At 35.3% G+C, this 21,441-nt stretch overlaps 1 protein-coding gene across 9 annotated transcripts in view; it reads right to left on the bottom strand.

The window, feature by feature from the left end:
- Aduk (Another Drosophila Unc-51-like kinase) overlaps window positions 1–21,441 on the bottom strand; it is a 76,449-nt gene that overhangs the window by 26,026 nt on the left and 28,982 nt on the right. For all 9 annotated transcript variants that reach the window (XM_069839707.1, XM_069839710.1, XM_069839704.1 and 6 more), the window contains 4 exons: window positions 15,169–15,430; window positions 8,203–8,364; window positions 5,782–6,054; window positions 1,044–1,185 (listed from right to left, as the gene is read on the bottom strand). In XM_069839707.1, coding sequence (XP_069695808.1) covers window positions 1,166–1,185; window positions 5,782–6,054; window positions 8,203–8,364; window positions 15,169–15,430 — 717 coding nt within the window. In that variant the 3' untranslated portion in view covers window positions 1,044–1,165. The remainder of the gene's footprint in view (window positions 1–1,043; window positions 1,186–5,781; window positions 6,055–8,202; window positions 8,365–15,168; window positions 15,431–21,441) is intronic.

Raw genomic sequence — 21,441 nt, 5'->3', positions numbered from 1 at the left:
CCAAGCTCTCTCACCATTGAGCTACGCTGAAGTCCAATCCCAGCACCGGATCGAACCCCTCTCCTCCAGTGTTTTTCCTTTTGTGGCCTGACTCCAAGTTGGGTATGTATGTTGACATTTTTATATTAAATCAACTGCCATTATACAAGGAGTGCACTCAGTTAAGTGACTTGGTGGCCGGGATTCCACAGTAATATGCACAGTAATCTGTACAGAAATATGCACTGTTGCTAGAAGAATCTATGTAAAGATTGTTTTTTTTCTTCTTCTAATATTAATTGTTACCATAACAGATATATTATGTAGGACCAAAAAATAATAATCTTTACGTAGATTCTTCTAGCAACAGTGCATATTACTGTGGAATCCCGGCCACCAAGTCACTCAACAGAGTGCACTCCTTGTATAATGGCAGTTGACTTAATATAAAAATGTCAACATACATACCCAACTTGGAGTCAGGCCACAAAAGGAAAAACACTGAAGGTGAGGGGTTCGATCCAGTGCTGTGGATTGGACTTCGGCATAGTTCAATGGTGAGAGTGCTTGGTAAGTAGAACCAAGGATCCGGGTTCGATCCCAGGCACTGGAGCGAATTTTTCTCCTCTAATATTGTTACTTGTGATGTAGTTTCCATACTATTTTCACCTTCAGGGTAATGAAGTTAACTGAAACATGTTATATACCGGAATAGCCCCTAATTATTGGATTCATTATATATAGTCACAAGTTCATCTACTGATTCTGAGACAATTGAATAATTATTCAACTTATAGGCCTTATTTGGGGTAGACAGATAAAACAATCTTTACAAACATAAGGAACTGATATATCTCAAACTTCTGCCACTCATTAGTATTACATACATATACCTTAATGAGATTTATGTTACAACTATAAAACAGAGATACAAATCAAAATAAAGAAAAAGAGATACAATAAACATAAGAAAACAATGCATTGTATCTTAATATCGTAACAGAAATGTATCACAGAACTTATTTACCAGTTTTCAATCAATTAATCATAGACTGTGAACTTACAATACACTTCAGTGGGTGAAACAGCCTTTCTAGGCAATTACTTCCTCAACTTTTAGTGTAATTATCAAGGTGGCGTTGTGCTCAAAAAGGTGACTAGACTGCATTTCTTTGCTGTCATAAAATCACTGAATACGACAAGGTTCTGAAAAGAAAGAAATATTGAGTAGTACAAATACAATATGAAATTTATTGCAAATATTCGAAATAACTTGACAATTTATTGAGTCGTATTCCCAAGAATAGGAGAATAAACACAAAGAGTAGAACGACGAAGAAGTGGTGGTGGCAGTACAGTGAAACCTCTTCATAAACACCTCCATCAATGCACATAGTACGAATTTTCTAACCCAAGACATAGAAAATATCAAACACGATCTTCTCTTTAAAGCAGATATTCTACACTGACATGTACGATATTTTGCCTCTTCTCCTCTCTTGTGTAAAATTTATTAGCTCTCAATAACAAACACATTCATGTCGTTGAGTAGTCTCACGTCGATTTATGTCAATTCAACTTTAAGTAATATAGATAATGTGTAAGGAGAAAAGTATTAATCTTACCTGCTCCATGTGCTGGTACATGATGCAAATACAAAAGAAAGAATTTCAACAGCATACAAAGTATTGCAGGAGAAGAAGGCATGGTCAAGCTCCTGTACTGTTTCCACATAGATCAAAGCCTTCTAGTCCAGTCAATGCTTCGGTGTGAAACATTAAGCAGCAGTTGTGTGTGTTCGCTATAAATGTTTATTTCATCTTTGTTTCAGTATAGCATGAAAATTTTTGACTTTAAAGGAAAAAACTGTACTGTTAGAGTCCGTGAAAAAGAAGAAACGTGGTGTTCGGAAGACAGTTGCACATTTTGAAATAGAAAAAACTTAGGCTGCGGGTATTTTGAAAAGGAGAGATGAACTGATGAAAGTTTCAATGTCCAGTCAACAGTCCGAAGACTGGATGGAACCCCATAAGTAACACCAATAAGACATCATTTGGCAACTAAGCCAAAAGATATTGGGGTGGGATTGATGAAAGTGTGGATTAAAAATGGCAATGGCAGTGGCGAGTGATACAAATATAATACAACAATCTTTCAGAGCAAATTCTTCGAAATACAGTAAATTGATACTGATTGCTTCGTATTCACTAAGGGGAGTGAAGATAATGAAGATTACAAATAAGATAAGTTGTAGGACGAGGTAGAGAAGTGGGAATAGCAGTAGGAGGAGAATGTAGAGAAGTCAGTAGAGCAGTAGAAGAAGAGGAGATAGAGAAGTGGCAAGAGCAGGAGGAAAAGATAGAGAAGTGACCAGAGCAGGAGAAAGAATTGGGAAGAGCAGAAAGACGAGGAGGAGGAGTGGGAATAGCAACAGGAGGAGAAGACAAAGAAGTGGATACAGCAGGAGGAAGAGGTAGAGAAGTGAGAACACCAGGAGGAGGAAGACTAGGTAGAGAAGTACAAAGAGCAGGAGGAGGAAGTAGAAAAGTGAGAAGACTAGACAAAGCTGCGATAAAAAAGTGGGAAAAGTAGAAGGAAGAAGTAAAGATGTGAATGGAGCAGAAGTTATAAAAGTGAGTAGTGGAGGAGGAGTAAAGAAGTGGACAGAGCAGGATTAGGAGGTAGAAGAGTGGGAGAAGCAGTAGAAAGAGGAGGTAGAGGACTGGGTCGGACAAGAGAAGGAGGTAGAGAAGTGGGAGAGCAGGAAGAGGTGGATGTAGAGAAGTGGAATGAGCAGTAGAAGGAGGAAGTAAAGAATTTGGTAAGATGGAAGGAGGTAGAGAAGTATGTAAAGACAAAGAAGAAAGAGGTAGAGAAGTGGAAAGAACAGTAGAAGGAGGATATAGAGAAGTGGGAGGAGCACCGTAAGGTGCAGTAGAGAAGTGGGAAGAGCAGTAGAAAAAGAAGGTAGGGAACTGGGTGAGGCAGGAAGAGGAGGTACAGAAGTGGGTAGAACATGAGATGAAGGAGTTAGTGAAGTGAATAGAGAAGGAGGAGGCAGAGAAGTGGGTACAAGGAGGAGGTAGAAAATTTGGAAAAGCAGTAAAAGAAGGTAGAGAAATAGTTAGAAAAGGAGGAGGAGGTAAAGAAATGCGTACAACATGAACGGGAGTTAATTAAGTGGGTAGAACAGGAAGAAGAGGAAGTAAAGAAATGCGTAGAACTTGAAGAGAAGGAAGTATAGAAATAGGTAAAGCAGGAGGAGGAGGAAGAGGTAGAGAAGAAGCTAGAACGGGAAGGAGAGGAAGTACAGAAGCGTGTAGAGGAGGAGGAACAACAGGTAGAAAAATTGAAAGAACAGGAGGTAGAAGAGGATTGCATGGGTAGAACAGAAAAAAGAGGAGGTAGAGAAGTGGGTAGGACAGGAAGAGGAGGTAGAGAGTAGGTAGAGCATGATGAGGAGGTAGAATAGTAGGAAGAGCAGTAAAAGAAGGTACAGAAGTTGTTGGAGAAGGGATAAGAAGTAGAGGGTAGAGGAAGCAGGAGGGGGTAGGGAAGTGGAAATATGAGAAGGAAGAGGAGATAGAAAAATCGAAAGAGCAGGAGGAGGGGAAGGAAGAGGCGGCAAAGAAGTGGAGAGCAGGAAGAGAAGGCACAGAAGTGGATAGAGCAGCAGCAGACGAAGAAGAAGAAGAAGAGAAGTGGGATGAGCAGGAGAAATAGGAAGAAGAGAAATGGGAAGACCTGGAGAAGGAGCAGGCATGAAAGTTATAGTCAAGAAACAATCAAAACATAGGTAGCGCTTTCATTCTCAACTCGAGCATGACGTCATCTTTTTACATGACTTAATCTCTACTCCAGTCTGACCAGAAGAGCATTTGGTTTCTGTGCATTTTGAAATGTACTGTATGTTGCCGGGCTATAGTTAGAATAGCAGGAGGAGGAGGAAGAGATGTGGATAAAATAGGTGAAGGCAGAAGTAGAGTAGTGGGTGCAGCAGAATAATGAGACAGAGAAGCGGGTAGAGCAAAAGAAAGAAGTAGAGAAGTGGGTTGACTACTACTGGGTGGCGCAGAATAAAAGTAACCCACTTCCAGTTAGAAGGCAAATGCGATATTTGACTGCTTGAAATTCCATTATTGCATTCTTTTGCGTCATATCATAACGAAATAAACAGCTACAACAATGGACAATTTTATGCAATAATCGATTGTTGGCATTCTTTCTGTCAGTATTTCATCAGTCATCAGTCGAATTACACGTGTCTGTTCGCATTCTGCAAAATGACTTATTCGATACAAGAGTGGAAATTGTGAAAGTGTATGTGAGAACAGGTTCGATTAAGGAAACCCACGAAATTTTCAGGGACAAGTTTCCGGACAGAGGACAACCAGCAAAGAGAGCAATACAGGGTTTGATTAAAACGTGTCGCACTACTGGATCTGTGCAAAATGCGAAAAGAGAAAGAGTTCCTTCAGTTCGCACACCAGAAATTATTGAGGCTGGGTGTCTTTGAACCTGATTAGACGTGCACAGCTGTGTATTGATGCTGCAGAGAGCAACTTTCAACATTTTCTATAAAAGGTGAATCCTTTTCAGCACTTCGCTTCTGTATTTACTCTGTCTTTACATGGGCTACTTTTATCTACACCACAAGAAGGTACAGAAATGGGCTACTTTTATCTACACCACAAGAAGGTACAGAAATGGGAAGAGTGGGAAAAGAAGGTAGAGTAGTGGGTAGAATAGGAAGAATAGGAGGAGATGGAATTGTGGGACAGGAGGAAGAGGAGGTAGAGAAATGGAAAGAGATGTACAATGAGCAGGCACAGAAATTGGTGAGCATGAGGTGAAAGAGAAGTGAGATAAACAATAAGACACAGTAAAAATAAGCATGAAAAGAAGGAGGTAAAGGAGTAGGTAGAACAGGAGGAGAATGAGGTAGAGAAGTGAAAAGAACAATTGGAGGAAAAAGTAGAGAAGTGGATAGAGCAGGAGATGGAGGAGGAAGATTAAATTAAATCTACTGACATGAGCCTGTCGCATTTAAACACACTTAACGGAGGAGGAAGAGAAATGAGAAGGCCAGGAGATAGAAGTGCACGTAGAAATTTATGTAGAGCAAGAGAAAGAGGAGGTAGAGAAGTGGGTAGAGCAAGAAATGCATGGATTTTTATTTTTGGAGATATGTGAAGCAAACAGTCTAGTGTTCATATTAACAACACTCAACACTTGAAACAGTGAATGAACTGATGGAATGGTTCCCAAATCCTTGCGCCAGTAATATTCCAATTGATGGGGAATTTGTGAGAGAGAGAAGGGAAATGAAGAAGAATAAATGCAGTAACTGATGGCAAATATATGAAACAGTCATTTACCATCTCCATATTGATTTTTCAGAAAGAAGTCATTCCTCCACACTATGCCAGCATTGTTAAGTAATTTCTTAAAAAGGAATTACAATGGCGCAGAATTGAAGTAATGACCTCCACTCTCTCTGTAATAACAACTTTGGATTTTATTATTATTATTATTATTATTATTATTATTATTATTATTATTATTAATGTTCACTGGTGTAGCAGTGTTTAAACATTTGCAACGTCACCAATGAAGCCCACATAGAACTTCAATACACATGTGGAAAAAACTATGCGAGTTGCTTTTTAATTGAATTCATGTTCAATGTATCAGGTTATGATTAATAGATGTAATCATACGAAACTCCACCCGCAATGACTTTTGGAACATAGTCTATATTTGGATAATTTCATTTTATTATAGTATTCAAGATCTATTTACCTTTGGTTTCTGCAATGTCTGCTTCTTTTAAATTTACTGCATACAGCAATGCTTTTATACTTTCAGCTTCTTTCATCCAAACTTGAATCTGATTATGAAGAAGATCACGTCTATGACCTCTAGGTTCATTACTTAGTGAAGGAATCAAACTTCCAAGACATGACTGAAATTTGTCCAAAGCAGCCCGATAATGGCCTTCCGAGACATATTGTTCAGCAGCAGAACCAATCTCAAGCGCTGTTGCCAAGGCAGGAGTTGTGCTGCACAAATTGTCTAAACAAAAATAAATACTGTGATCACATTTTAGGATTTTGCAACCATGTGTAATAATTTAAACCTCCAACTTCATGATTTCATTCTCAGCGTAACATCGCTTGAAATATGGAAGATTCATCTATTCTGCTAAGTTTACTATGTTTAGCTACCACAAACACTTTGCTATCCAAGAATCTCTAAATTTAGCATTACTTAACCACATTATCAGAAGTAACATCTAACCAATTTCTACAAGAACAATATTAGACTTATCCTATTTATTTATTAATTAAATATTTTGTTGATTAGATTAAAGTGTTTCATGAAGGTAACTGCTATGGAAAATTATTGCACTCCACTTCACTTAATGGAAGTAATCAATGATTAGTAATTTCATGTCAAATCAACATACTGATTCTGAATGTTGTTGTGGCATTTTGATGAAACTTGCTATATCTAGTGATTTTACATAGTTATGAATGGAAATCACAAGAAGAAATTTTTTTGTTTTCTGTTCAATAGTTGTCAAGTTTTTTTTTTTCTGTCAAAAATTGTTAAATCCTGAAATATTTAACTACCATTTTCTCCAGTATCAGATAAAAGAAAGACTTGGGCAATGTCTCATTTTAGAGTTCCTTCGAGGGCTTTAATTTGATTTGTAGCATGGCAGGGGTTGCAATATAATTTTTTTTCTAAAAAAATTAGATAAAATTTTAAAATTCAATTTTCTCAGAAAATATTTTTTAAATTAAAAAAAAATCACAAAATTACTTCATACTACCATCTTACACATCGGAAAGTTTCATTTTGGGATCATAACGGAATCATATGATATAGAGTATACGTTTTATATGTAAGGAGAAATAGCCAACATATCTATTCTAGCTTTTGACAAAAGTCTAGCTTTAGACAAATCTAGCTGACTTTTTTTGTGCGTTATTTTACGACGCTTTATCAACTGTTGTGGTTATCTAGCATCTGAATGATATGAAGGTGATAATGCTGGTGAAATGAGTCCAGGGTTCAGCACCGAAAGTTACCCAACATTTGCTCTTAATGGGTTGAGGGAAAACTCCGGAAAAGAAACCTCAACCAGGTAACTTGTCCCAATCAGGATTTGAACCCAGGCCCACTCATTTCATGGTCAGGCAGGCTGTTACTCCATAGTGGTGGACTAACCGACTTATTACTAGCAGTTTCAAGCAATATGATATTGGTTAATATAAATTCTGTTTTAAATACGGTATATGACAACTAAAATAAAAAAAAAATAAAATAATAATAATAATAATAATAATAATAATAATAATAATAATAATAATTCAATTTACAAGAAGAAAACATTTCTTTCATCAGCTTATTTCAAAACATTAACTCAGTATTTCGTAGGTTTACATGCAAAACACATTAAGTAAAAAATAGTACTTCTGAGAAAAAGGCGTATATAATGAACATGATTATGTGTATAAACTTAGAACTGGAAAGGGAAATATACTTGAAGAGAAACAACTTACAAGAAATAATAATATTTTGAAGACTTAGTTTTGTCAGAAGAAAAACACCTTTTTCTCAGAAGTAATATTTTTCTTACTTTGTGTGTTTTGCTCGTAAACCAACGATTTGTTTGATATGCTGCAGGTGGTGACTGCTAATAATTCAAGTCTATCAGTCTTCTGTTTAGTGCAGGAAATGCTTCATGATCTTAGGTAGAACATAAGCCAGACAAGTTAACTTGTAAGGATTCACTTTACTAATTACATCTGTATAAGGTATCCAGAGCACATTGGGTGTTGAGGGATAATTGAAATATGAGAACGTCCTGATGGGTAAAGAAATGTAACATTTTCTATTTTTCCCTAAACCATAACTCAATCACCATCTGCCATTGTATATACAAGTAGAAATTAGATAACCATTCAGTTCACTAAAAAGTGTAACATCTCTCCAAGAGAGATGTCTGGGTAGGTAGTGGATAATGGAGCATAGGAAAACTACTTAGCATAAACTTTTGTTCTACACCTTGAGGGAATGAAGGCATGGAGCTTTTGAGATCCTGGAATTGCCATAATCTTACTAAACTGTAGTGCCAGCTGTCGTTCATTTTCTTGCGTAACATCAATACAATAGTGTTTAAGCAATTTTATACCTAATTTAAAATATACATACATAGTTCGATGAAATCTGATACGGTCTTCTGTTGATTGTGCAGTTGTTGTTCTGTTCCAGAACCTTTTTTTGCATACACTATCTTCTTGAGATCTTCTGCACGTTTAATATAATCATTGACCCGAGTTCGCAATGCTGCCCTTTTGTTAGCATCTACTTCAGCTATGAAAAAAGATTTTGTATTAATCACTAATTCTTAGAACAGCCAGAAAAATAACACAAGATTTAAAATTCCCTCTTTACTAAAGACACAAATTCAACAAACCACGATACTGCACAATTAGAATTATATGCACTTAAAGCACACACAAAATCTAGTCTTTATTCCAACAGATAATGTTCTTAACATAATCAAAAGGTATATTATTAAGTATATTATTATTGTTACAAGAAAGACAGCGAAGAAGAAAACTCCCATTGCATATGAGATAGCTACTGGGATATGATAGAACAGTGGTTCCCAACCTTTTTTGACTGATGAACACTATACTGAACGTCCACGATATCGCAACACACTTGTTTGTTTTTATTGTTAATAATATAGTAATAACAAGTAACTTCTGTAGTGTCGGACATCCAGTGTTGTAGATATGTCGATGTTAATACGCAATCGACAATTCTAAAAAAGCAAGCAGCAACTTGAGTGGCATTAGAAAAAATCAAAGGTCTGTGTCAAAAATCCCAACTTATGTATGCTGGATGTCCGATGAAAGATTTTTATTATCATTTTTGAAAACTCACGTATTTGAATTAATGTGAAGTCTGTGCTTTGTAGATTGCACAGAGTTTGTCTATATGTGACCTTATGGTTGACAGGCCAATAAGTAAATCATCTTCAAGATGCAGCAGTCTGTTCCTTTGTTTAGATTTCACTATTTTATGGTAGAACATGCTGATTCACATAAGTATGACGTTGAAAACAGCAGTTCTAAATGTATTTTTAGTTTATTCAGCTCCATCGACTGAATTGACAAAATATTTCCGCATAGGCCATAAGACACTCAGAATTTTGTTTATATTCATTTTCACGCCATGTAAAACACATAGTAAGTATTCATCACTATATTTACGAAACACGGTGGATTTTTGTGAGCCCAGAAGAGAGTTTTCGCTCACATTATTTGAATTAGCACTACTGTCATCTAACCCAGAACTTGATTCAGATTGTCTTTTTCGAATTAAAAATTTGTCCATGACAAAATCTAAATAAAGCACTTGTGATAAAATAGTCGCACTATCACTCCCTCACGCATACATACTGTATATACTGAAACTGACGAATATATTATGATGATTATAATCTCTGTTTATTACTATGTGTGAAGAATAAACGAATTACTAAGCATTGTTGCATGTGTTCACGTTTCATTAGTAAAGTCTGTCTCAAAATAAAATGTACCATATCAAAGACTTCGTTGTAAATAAAAAAAAATGCGTTGTAAAGAAACTTTCTGGATGGCATAACATTTATTCCAAAATTTCGTGACACACTCCAGGGGCTGCACGACACACTGGTTGGGAACCACTGTGACAGAAGCATGAATATTACTATTCAATTCAGTAATTTTGTAGATATTTAACTTACATGAGAAATAATGATTCTTTCACACTTAATACAATTTGCAAGTAACAAATTGCGTATGACAATAGATGTTGCCATGATCTTATATACATTAGTCAAAATGAAACTGGCTGTCCTCTCAAGCAATGAATTCTGTCAACATCCTATTCCCATGAGTGCATGATTCACAAGAGGAAACTTCTCTGCACAATAATACAAGACACTCTTGGAGGCATAGCATAGCATCCTTGTAATAGAGTAGTGGTTAGGCTACTGGGCTTCCATGCCAAATAGTTGGTATTTGTTACTGTTGGTATGTGTATATATATATATATATATATATATATATATATATATATATATATATATATATATTACTATTTATATCCAAATGATTTTTAATATAATATTTTCAGTTACATTTGCTAAAATTAGTTGATTTTATATTTACATTTACATATGATTACAAGTAGCCATGATGAACATTTGACATTATAAAATTACTTGTTTATTTATCGGGTAGTATGAGTATGAATTCATCACCTTTCTAATCTGAATAAGTCGCCATCTTCCAAAAAATCATATGCACATTTGCCATCTATCAGTATGACAGGCTATAAAATCGCCTCCTACCAGTGGAATGAATATACAGTAGGGTCTCGTTAATCCAAACTACGCTAATCCGAAAATCTGATTAATCCAAACAAAATTATTTTAAGAAAAAACCAAATTTATTGTAATAGTACAAAGTAGTGAAAAGAAAAAATGTATAAATTCACTCAATTTCTTTTACTTTAAAAAATTATGAAAACAGGACATTCAAGGGTACTTACTGTACAACAATTAGTGTTTTCTGTACATAATTTACACATTTGTCATGTTCATAAAATCAGTAATTTTCTGTTGTAATGAAGTGAACCTATTGGTTGTGGTTCTAAAAATAGCAACAGGGTACTCCCACCACCGTCTCTCAGCGCTTGTGAATAGCATGCATTGCATTATAGGAAATATTTCGGTTAATCCGAAAATCTTGTAATCCGAATAGGTCTTGGTCCAAATTAGTTCGGATTAACGAGAAACGAGACTCTACTGTAGCTCTGCCATATTTCATTTGTTATTTGAATTGAAATCACCGTAGCAAAAAAAAAAAGAGAAAAAAAAATTAGTCCACCTTGTTAGTGGGTGTGGATTGTTAGCTGTTCAAGCTGGACAGCAACTTAATATCCCTGATCAAACTGCTCGGAGATGGGTTCAAAATTATCTGGCACCTGGTACTATCCAGAGCAAACCTGGTAGTGGTATTTCAATGTTACAGAAATAGAAAGTTAAAATGAATCCTTTTCAAATTGCAGCTGGCCACATTCAGACTGTTAGAAATTATTTATGGGGGTACATACACCTTCGAGGATGAAAAAAATAATTTTTCTTGTATTAATTTAATATGAACTCTAAGCTTTATATCTGAAAAGAAATTTTAAGAGAGTTATAAAATTGACATATTATGCATTAAAATGTCCTTCCATTCAAACACAATACCAACTATGAATAATAATCTGTACTGCTCATTTTGTCAAACATACACCTGCGAGGGTAAAAAAATATTTTTCATTTTTCTTACAGTAAATTTAATATGAACTTTTAGCTTCATATCTGTGAAAGAAATTTTAAGAAAAATGCTTAAGTTAAATCTTCATTATAAATCGCTAATATTTTAACACAAATTTTCGTATATTCAATAATATTTTTAAATCATTACGATATGTTGAAAATGTTATGTTTTATTTAACGACGCTCGCAACTGCCAAGGTTATATCAGCGTCGCCTGTGTGCCGGAATTTTTGTCCTGCAGGAGTTCTTTAACATGCACACTTAAATGCCATCGACCTGGCCTGGGATCGAACCTGCAACCTTGGGCATAGAAACCACCGCTATACCAACTCTGCCAACCAGGCCGACTCATTACGATATGCTAATAGCTATAATATACAGGGTGATTCACGAGGATTTACCGTTCCTTACGGAGCTTATTTTCGAAGACATTCTGAGCAAAAAATGTCATATAAACATTTGTCCTAATCTCAATATTTTCAGAATTTACATTAATTTGAAGTTGTTTGTAAAATATCATTATTCTTGAGTTTTAAGGGTAAAAGAATAATACAGATAAAGAATGAATTATTCAGGAGTATCATTTCTTTAATTAGCTGGTATTCTAAAGCTAAAATTGTGTTGTGAATTCCATAGTTGCTTCGTACAGAATTTTTTTTTTCGATTTTTAACTAGAAAATTACATTTTCTTACGCATTTATCGCAACAATTGTTACAAATCACACCAGTCTTGTAAATTCTTTAAGACTGTACATTAGGATGCATAATTAAATTGTAAAGAATCAAGTTCCTAAAGTCGTATGATTTGTAAAAATTTTTGTGATAAGTGCGTAAGAATGGTGTCATTTTTTGTTAAAAATTGAAAAATAAAATTTGTACAAAGCAATTAACGACACATTTTTGGCTTCAGAATACTAGCCAATTAAAGAAATGACACTTCTGAATAGTTCATTCTCTATTTGCAATATTTTCTTATCCATAAAACTAAAGAAAAACGGTATTTTACTAACAACTTCAAATTTATGTAACTTTGAAAATATTGCGATTAGGACAAAGACATTTTTTGCGCAGAATGTCTTTGGAAATAAACTCCGTAAGTGACGGTAAATCCTCGTTAATCACTCTGTAGAATACACAATCACGGTTCTTTAATAAATCCAGAAGGTGCAGGAACAAGTATATAGCTGTGACACTCTTCATGTTATTTAGCACTTCATGTTCCTATAACTGATGCAAAATTACGAGTCACAGAAACAGTAGTAAAGACTATATTACATAATTATTATACAAAACAAAAGAAAACAGTATCATTAGTTGACTTTAAATATTAGTTACAACTGATTAGATAGTATCCACAGAGATGTATGTGGTATTGTGGTATAGTAAATCTCAGAGCATCTTCAATATTATTACTGGGCTACAAACAGTTTTGTTGTTCTTTTCGATATCAGAAGACACTCTCCAGAATTAGTCAGCAGTGCCATCTGCAACTGATTTGGGAACTGCAGGAAGGTGATAAAAGGCCTAGTTTTGAGAATTTTTCCTATGCATTAATTTGTTGACTATTGGAAGATTATTTTATATGCCACAAACTCAGTGTGATACACGACTCCCAGCTTTACTTTCCTCCTGGAGCATCATTACATTAGATTTTTCCGTTCGAAATATCCACCATCGGCCAGGTTAAAACCTGAGAGGCCCACAGGCAAGTTTGAAACTTACCACACCACCAAGAACAGATATATGATACATTTAGTTATCCCTAAACGAGAATGATACATAACATTTCAATATTCCATTTGAATATGAATAAGCTGATCTATCAGCCAATAAAGGAACTAAAATTTTATTATACAGACCCAAAACAATTAACATTATAACAGACAGAAGATTAAGGGATCTCAAGACAAAATAAACACACAATAAAGTCAAGAGGCTCTTATTAAAAACAGATATTTAAGTAAGCAAATCAAGATTTCAGGTATAACTCCCTGTAAAGTTGACTTGAATAATTTCGAGGGAAAAATTGTTCCGGGGCCGGGCATCGAACCCGGGACCTTTGGTTTAACGTACCAATGCTCTACCAACTGAGCTACCCGGTAACTCTACCCGACACCGATCCAATTTTTCCCTCTATATCTACAGACCTCAAAGTGGGCTGACAACCGTCAAGCAACCAACTTCGAGTGCACACTAACTCCGTGTGACTTAAATTGTGATTTTCTGTTAACGAACAGTGACGTGTATTATGCAAATCAAGATTTCAGGTATAACTCCCTGTAAAGTTGATTTGAATAATTTCGAGGGAAAAATTGTTCTGGGGCCGGGCATCGAACCCGGGACCTTTGGTTTAACGTACCAACGCTCTACCAACTGAGCTACCCGGGAACTCTACCCAACACGATCCAATTTTTCCCTCTATATCCACAGACCTCAAAGTGGGCTGACAACCGTCAAGTAACCAACTTCGAGTGCACACTAACTCCGTGTGACTTAAATTGTGGTTTTCTGTTAACAAACAGTGATGTGTATTATGTAAATCAAGATTTCAGGTATAACTCCTTGTAAAATTGATTTGAATAATTTCGAGGGAAAAATTGTTCCAGGGCCGGGCATCGAACCCGGGACCTTTGGTTTAACGTACCAACACTCTACCTGACACCGATCCAATTTTTCCCTCTATATACACAGACCTCAAAGTGGGCTGATAACCATCAAGCAACCAACTTCGAGTGCACACCAACTCCGTGTGACTTAAATTGTGGTTTTCTGTTAATGAACAATGACGTGTATTATGCAAATCAAGATTTCAGGTATAACTCCCTGTAAAGTTGATTTGAATAATTTCGAGGGAAAAATTGTTCCGGGGCCGGGCCCCTCGAAATTATTTAAGTCAACTTTACAGGGAGTTATACCTGAAATCTTGATTCGCATAATACACGTCACTGTTCGTTAACAGAAAACCACAATTTAAGTCGCATAGAGTTAGTGTGCACTCGAAGTTGGTTGCTTGATGGTTGTCAGCCCACTTTGAGGTCTGTGGATATAGAGGGAAAAATTGGATCGTGTCTGGTAGAGTTCCCAGGTAGCTCAGTTGGTAGAGCATTGGTACGTTAAACCAAAGGTCCCGGGTTCGATGCCCAGCCCCAGAACAATTTTTTCCCTCGAAATTATTCAGTTATTTAAGTTATACAAAAACAAAACAAACAAAAAAATCAACACACTTAAGATGGCCATGACTGCGCCAACAAGGCCTCGACAGAATGTGAATAACAGAAACTAAAAAATATGCACCTTCTTTAATAATAATGCAGCAATGAACAGATATCACTTCCTTCAATACTTGAACCAGGAAAGAAAAGATAATAAGCCAATAATAGAACAGAAGAAGAAGATTAATGCTTTAGGCCAGTGGTGACCAATTCAGCTGCTCTTAGAAGCAGTGTGCATTCACAAGTAAAGAAGAGCAACATTGGCATTGCAAGCAAGACATCTGGTTTGCTGTAGTTAACTACTTGAGTGGGATTATCTGCTCTTGCATATTGCATGTGTGCAGCGAAAAGTAGACTTGATCACCACTGCTTTAGGTCAATATCCAATTGAAAGGGAAGCAGAAAGACAGTGTGAACAACAGAGTAATAAGCAAGGTGACAGAGTGGAGGTATGTTCTTCATTCTCAATGGTCTACCAAGAGGGCAACAAAATGAGCTAGATGACAATACCTAATTTATATATTTATATTAAAAAATAAGACTGGCATTCTCATTATAGTTTATTACAGAAAAAACTATACATACCGTTAATTAATGGAACGAAATATCGCAACGAATCACAGTAGAGGTTAAAAGCTTCCGTAAAATTCTTTTCTGAATCATATTTAACAGCACTGCATACTAAGTCAATAGCTTTCTGATATGATTCAGGTGATGGAAAATGTTCCAAATCCAGAAAACTATGCTCAAAAAACGATTCATAATCTATTCTTTTATCTGGATCATGTTGTAAAAGAGACATTAGCAGGTCTCTGCAGTCAGGAGAGATACAGGATCCAGGTGGAACCTGTTAAAATATACAAAAAGATAATACAATTAAATGTTTTAGGTATGGTATGACAATGACCTATGAGTTATATAATACTGAAACTTATATTTTATATATACACATAAGAATGATACTGAAACTGATCAGAAAAAGAAAAAGGAATTGGTTGGGTCACTGGCTGAGAAGAAACTGCCTACTGAATGATGCACTGGAAGGAATGGTGAACAGGAGAAGAGTTCAGGGCAGAAGAAGATATCAGATGATAGACGACATATACGGATCATATTATGCGGAGACTAAGAGGAAGGCAGAAAATAGGAAAAATTGGAGGATGCTGGGTTTGTAGTGAAAGACCTGTCCTTGGGCAGAACACTTATGTATGTATGTATAATACAATAGAAAATCACTAAAAATATATTTTCGGAATTTATATTAGCCATTACAATGAAATTACCCAACACAGGAAATAAACCTTCAATTAAATTTGATTCTTAAATATATTCAGAACGTCAGCAGTTTTAAACTTGTGATCTCACTTTCAACATAAACATAAATAATAGTCTCTCAGATCCTATACGTATGGGAAGACAGCCTGTTGCAATGAGAGGTTCTTAAATTGAAAATAGTATTTAAAAAGAGAATTCAAGAATGAAAGTCTGTTAATACACGCAGCCAGTGAGTATTTTTAATTGTAAAAAGACATATTATTGATATACAACATGTTAGGAAAACAAATGATTTTATAGGTGATAAATAAACAAATACAGATTGAAAAATTCTTTTACAAATTTTTCCTTACTCTGATGGTTTGTTGATTAATTAATAGTATATCAAGCATAATTTTCAAACAAATACAACATTTAAAAGCCTGCAAGATTAGACTGCCAGCAAAAAGGGTTAGTGCCTTTTGCCTCCTGAAGACATTTAACGTAAAAGTCATTTTCAATATGTTAATGTCGAAAGTTAATAAGAACATCAAATTTTTGCAATTTTTTGTATTATTAATAGGATTTATTTTTAGTACTTTAGAATGCACAACCTTTTTCTTTTTTAACTTTCTATCACTTGAAATTAATATTTGTTTGCTGACGTAATATAGAATTTTGTATCAACTATGAAGTACAGTAGTGGCAAAAAAACCAGACTGACCCTTGCAGCTGATTTCAGAGCCTTGTTCACTCCAGAGCACGATAGACTTGTAACTAAGACTTTCGTGGTTTGAATCATGCCTGGGAAGGAAACTTTTTTTTGTTCCTTATTCAAATTTATTCCCAATACTTTTCGATTGCAGTGATATTTTACTACTTAATTAACTTATTATTCCCAGAATATGAATTTTACCAGCAATCGAAAAGTATTGGGATTAAATTTGAATATGGAATAAAAAAAAAGTTTCCTTCCCAGGCAGAATTCGAACCACTAAAGTCTTAGTTACCAGTCTATCGTGCTCTGGAGTTAACAAGGCTCTGAAATCAGCTACAAGGGTCGGTCCGGTTTTTTTGCCACTACTGTACATTAATAGCTAACACATACAGCATCAACACTCTACACTGAGGGCGGAGGTTTTCATCCCAATGTAAGATATGTATGTTACAGTACACCTACTGTTTGACTAACATCTTCAGTAACTAAATCGCAGTAAAAGGTGTAATTTCGTTGACAAGGTTAACATTAGAGAAGTCTTCTATTCACAATCATACGACTGTCATAAATTAGAAATCGGAATTTGCCTATTTTGTTCTCGAATCCAATATCATAGGTTCTGAATAGTTTAATATGTTTCATAATCATTGGAACTAAATGAGTGGATTTTATAATGCCTTTAACTGCCTATTTGCCTGGTTAGTGCCTTTCCTTAAGTAGATTATCAATGTATGTGCCTATTCACACTTTGTTTGCTTATTTCTTTCCTTCGCCCATTCTTTAGTGAAAATAAAATAAAATTACATGACAAATTTGTTAACCTCAGATAATCTCAGACAGAAACTATTTTCAAATTGAGATGCTGTAAACTTGTAAGCTATTGCTTACATATTAGGTTCCATAATTATAAGTTTGGCGATAACTTTAATTCCATTACTGACTATGCAATGTCGAAAATGTACTACAAATACAGCTGTTTTATTTTACTTTCGTTGGTCCACTTTCCTTCTGTGTATGTAAGTGGTATCAAGCAGTCATGCTGAAGAGCCAATCTTCTCATATTTCTCTATATAAGAAGTGGATAAATAACGATCCTGCATTCAGTATAGATGAAATAAAGAGGTAAGTTAAAATGTGTATTTTTAAATAACAAAAATCCAGGCCATGGTAATTTACATGGGAGAGCCAAATTTTACCGACTGCATACTAAATATGAGCTTAAAACATTGCTAATACATAAAACATTTTTAATTACATTTGTGCAAATATGTGTGTTACCAACAATAGAAGTATTTTTTTTACTTTGTTATTTAATGACACTATATCAACTACTGGGTTATTTGGCATTGATGGCGTTGTGATAGCAAGATGGGGCCCAGGATTCACCATAGATTACCTGACATTCGCCTTATGGTTGGAGAAAACCGCGGAAAAAACTCACCCAGGTAATCAACCCAAGCAGGAATCGAACCTACATGAGAGCACAACACCAGATCAGCAGGCAAATGCGCTACTGCCTGAGCTACACCATTGGTGAGTATCTTAGCAATGCGAATTATTAGAGGAGAAATACACAAGGACGCAGTAATATACAGAGTGTTTCAGGAGAAATGGTAAATATTTTAGGACAGTGGTCGTCAACTCGATGCTCTGTAACGTCTTCTCAGGCAGCTCTGAAGCCCGCTGCACTTGTGTTTCGCTGCCGCAGGCACAGCGGAGGCTTGCAATGGTGGCTTCTTTTTCGTGATAGTAAATGTTTCTCATACTGATCAAATTAAACTTAAAGTAATATGAATGCCTAATACTGGTATTTACATTTATGAAAGCAATTGGTTGACAAGTTAGGGATGAAATGAAAGCTGAATAAAACTAAATACTATACTGCATTTTAATTTCTACTTTTTCTTTTCATTTTGTTAATGCATGATCATTAGTAAAAATATTTCCTGATCTTATGTAATGCTAATTTTACGAGATTTTTTAGCCTCTTTATTGCGTACTGTTTGCTCAATATTATGCACTATGATCTGGGCAGTGCATGAACTGAGAAAATTTTGTAGATTGTAGTCAGATGAATTAGCTAGTTCTGTGGTGGGATTTACTTATTTTCATGAAAGAAAACAATGTTCGTATATGTATGTGGATCCGAACATGTACAGTCTGTCGAAAGCTGCTGATGAAGCCTGAGAAATCTGACTAATGGAAAATGTGAATAAAAATCACACAGACTTTTTCCTGCTTTTATATAGTACATATATCATCTTCAGTTCATTATCACACTATTAGTCTGTCATTTCTAGCTGAAGCTAAGCAGGAGCACAATCTACATTCACAGTAGATAGGTCTATGATAGAGATAGGGAAAAATAACGTAACAATACCGAGAAAATAACAGTTCCAAAAAAAGAACTATAGGTCGGAACACACTGTTCCAAAATAACAGTAAGAGTTTCTGACAGAATCTTTCTCATAGGAACTGGAGTACTGTGTAACGTACCGTCCAATTATCTTGTCTGGAACACTCCAGATACTCTCTCAGAGACCATAACAATTCCAGCCTAAATGTTCTCCTTGGGTGTACAGTAGTTCCTTCAGAATTGAGCATGTTGGTAGAAGAGCGAAATTTTTTACTACAATGAATTTGCAGGGTGCGTTTCAATATTAAATAATCAATCTGATTGGCGAATCAGCTTCAGTTACACTGTTTGCTATTAATATAGCAATAAGAATGAAAAGAAAATCAAATTGTGAGATTGTGCCTATTATTATTATTATTATTATTATTATTATTATTATTATTATTATTATGACTATTTCAAAGTCACTGTTTTACTATATAAAATGAAAAAAATTACACAAATTTATATACCGCACTGTATTGTTATAAAATTTGTATATTGTAACATATCTGCCTTCTGAAGGATACAATGGAAGGAATGATGAATGGGAGAAGAGTTTGGGGCAGAAGAAGATATCAGATGATAGACGACATTAAGATATTATATGGATCATATGCGGAGACTAAGAGGAAGGCAGAAAATAAAAAGAATGGAGAATGCTGGATTTGCAGTGAACTACCTGCCCTTGGGCAGAACACTATGAATGAATGACTACAGTAACAACAGTGCAAATGTAGCCCAACTAATCTCATTGTTTATTACAAATAAATTGAGATGCTTTAATAGAGACTAATATCAAGTAGTAGTAATATCCCTTATTTAACAGGAGGAATGATCAAATTATTGCGATGTTTTATGGTTTGTATAAATTACTGTTACACCTGACTGTAACAGCTGTCGTGGTTCAAATTACATTATAGTCTAAAATTTTTGAAAACTGAAATAGTTCCGAAACAATATAACATTTTGGTGATTATTACGTTATGTCAGATGCTTGCTGTTATTTGTGAATTGTTCTTTGAAACAATACTTTCTTGGAAACGAAACTCTTGGAAAAGTTCCAGAAAAAGAACGATTTTTCCCTACACTAGGCTATGAAAATCTTGAAATCTGACATCATACGTTCAACTCTTGAAACTGTGAATGAAATTCCTGACGACTGTTGAGACATAACTTACTACTTCTATTCAATATTGCAACTAGCTTCTATCAAGAGCCGCTACTGAACGGGAGATAAGGTTGTATAATGCCGAGCACGAGGTAATGCACGCTTGCCCTGCACGGAAGCAGTCGAGTTGACGATCACTGTTTTAGGAGGTGGTAGTATAGAGGAATTCGAATAAAAAATTACATATAAAATGTGTCCAATTTTTATTGGGTACAGAGATACAGCTGTTAAAAAATGCCATATAACATGTGTCCAATTTTTATTGGGTATACAGAGATACAGCTGTCAGAACGTAATCCAAGAAAGTATTAAGAGCTGAAGCTACAAATATCATTGAACATTTCTTGTAATAGTTATGTTCGTGTATTAAATTATTGTAAAATGGTGTATTCCCTTCAAGAGAGAACAGAAATCATATTTATTTATGAAGCTGAAAACTGTTGTGCTCGTAGAACTGCTTAATGACAAGTTTTCGCACAGTATCTCTATGTGGGGCAGGCACACCTGGATATTCAGTTAAAAATTGCCTTACAACTTCCCTGCAAGTATTTGTTAACCCATACGAATCATACATAAAAATTCTTTGTTGTAATATGTAAGTATGTCGAGGCATTATGTAAACTATAGCACGGCACTAATACATAAATCACATTTAATACCATGCACAATAACACTCGTAGCACTAATACAGAAATAACATTTCATATGAAGCACTTCAAAGCACGACCACGCTGAAACAAAACTGCTGTGAGACTGACTGAATGACTCCCGCACTCCTACAAAGGAGAGGGGATTCAAATCGGCCACAGTGCCAAAAGCTTGGTTATCAACGGTTGCTATCGCTGGTTGCCGTTCAACGGGTGACTTGACAGCGAAAGGCACTGTAGTAGCCTACAATACTCTTCAGAAGCAGTTCTTTTCAGGCTCAAACCTTAGAAAGTAATGTTTTGAGAGGTCTCCCAATAATCCACTTTTTATATTTTGAAATCACATAGAATGTCAAGACATAGCATGATTCGCCTCCTTCCACATCTTCACTGTGAAGAATACAGACTTGTCTGAGATCTCATAAAAAGATTCTGGTCCAACAAGAATATTTCCATTCGTGTTCTCTGTCAGGTAATAGAATCTCTCATTGCCAATTTAACTTGTGACAAACAACCTCAAGGGTCATCACAAGCTAGTCCATCACTTTAACGAGGTATTTTCCAGACATTTTCGACCACTCATGCCATGATACATAAACCATAATGTAATTTTAATAAGCCAATAATTTACATTGATTTTTGCATTAATTATCAGGAAAATTATGAATTATAC

Source organism: Periplaneta americana, chromosome 11 (assembly GCF_040183065.1).
Source record: "Periplaneta americana isolate PAMFEO1 chromosome 11, P.americana_PAMFEO1_priV1, whole genome shotgun sequence".
Taxonomy (NCBI): Eukaryota; Metazoa; Arthropoda; class Insecta; order Blattodea; family Blattidae; genus Periplaneta; species Periplaneta americana.
The sequence above is the reverse complement of the archived record's forward strand: the minus strand, read 5'-3'. Positions and strand labels throughout refer to the sequence as shown.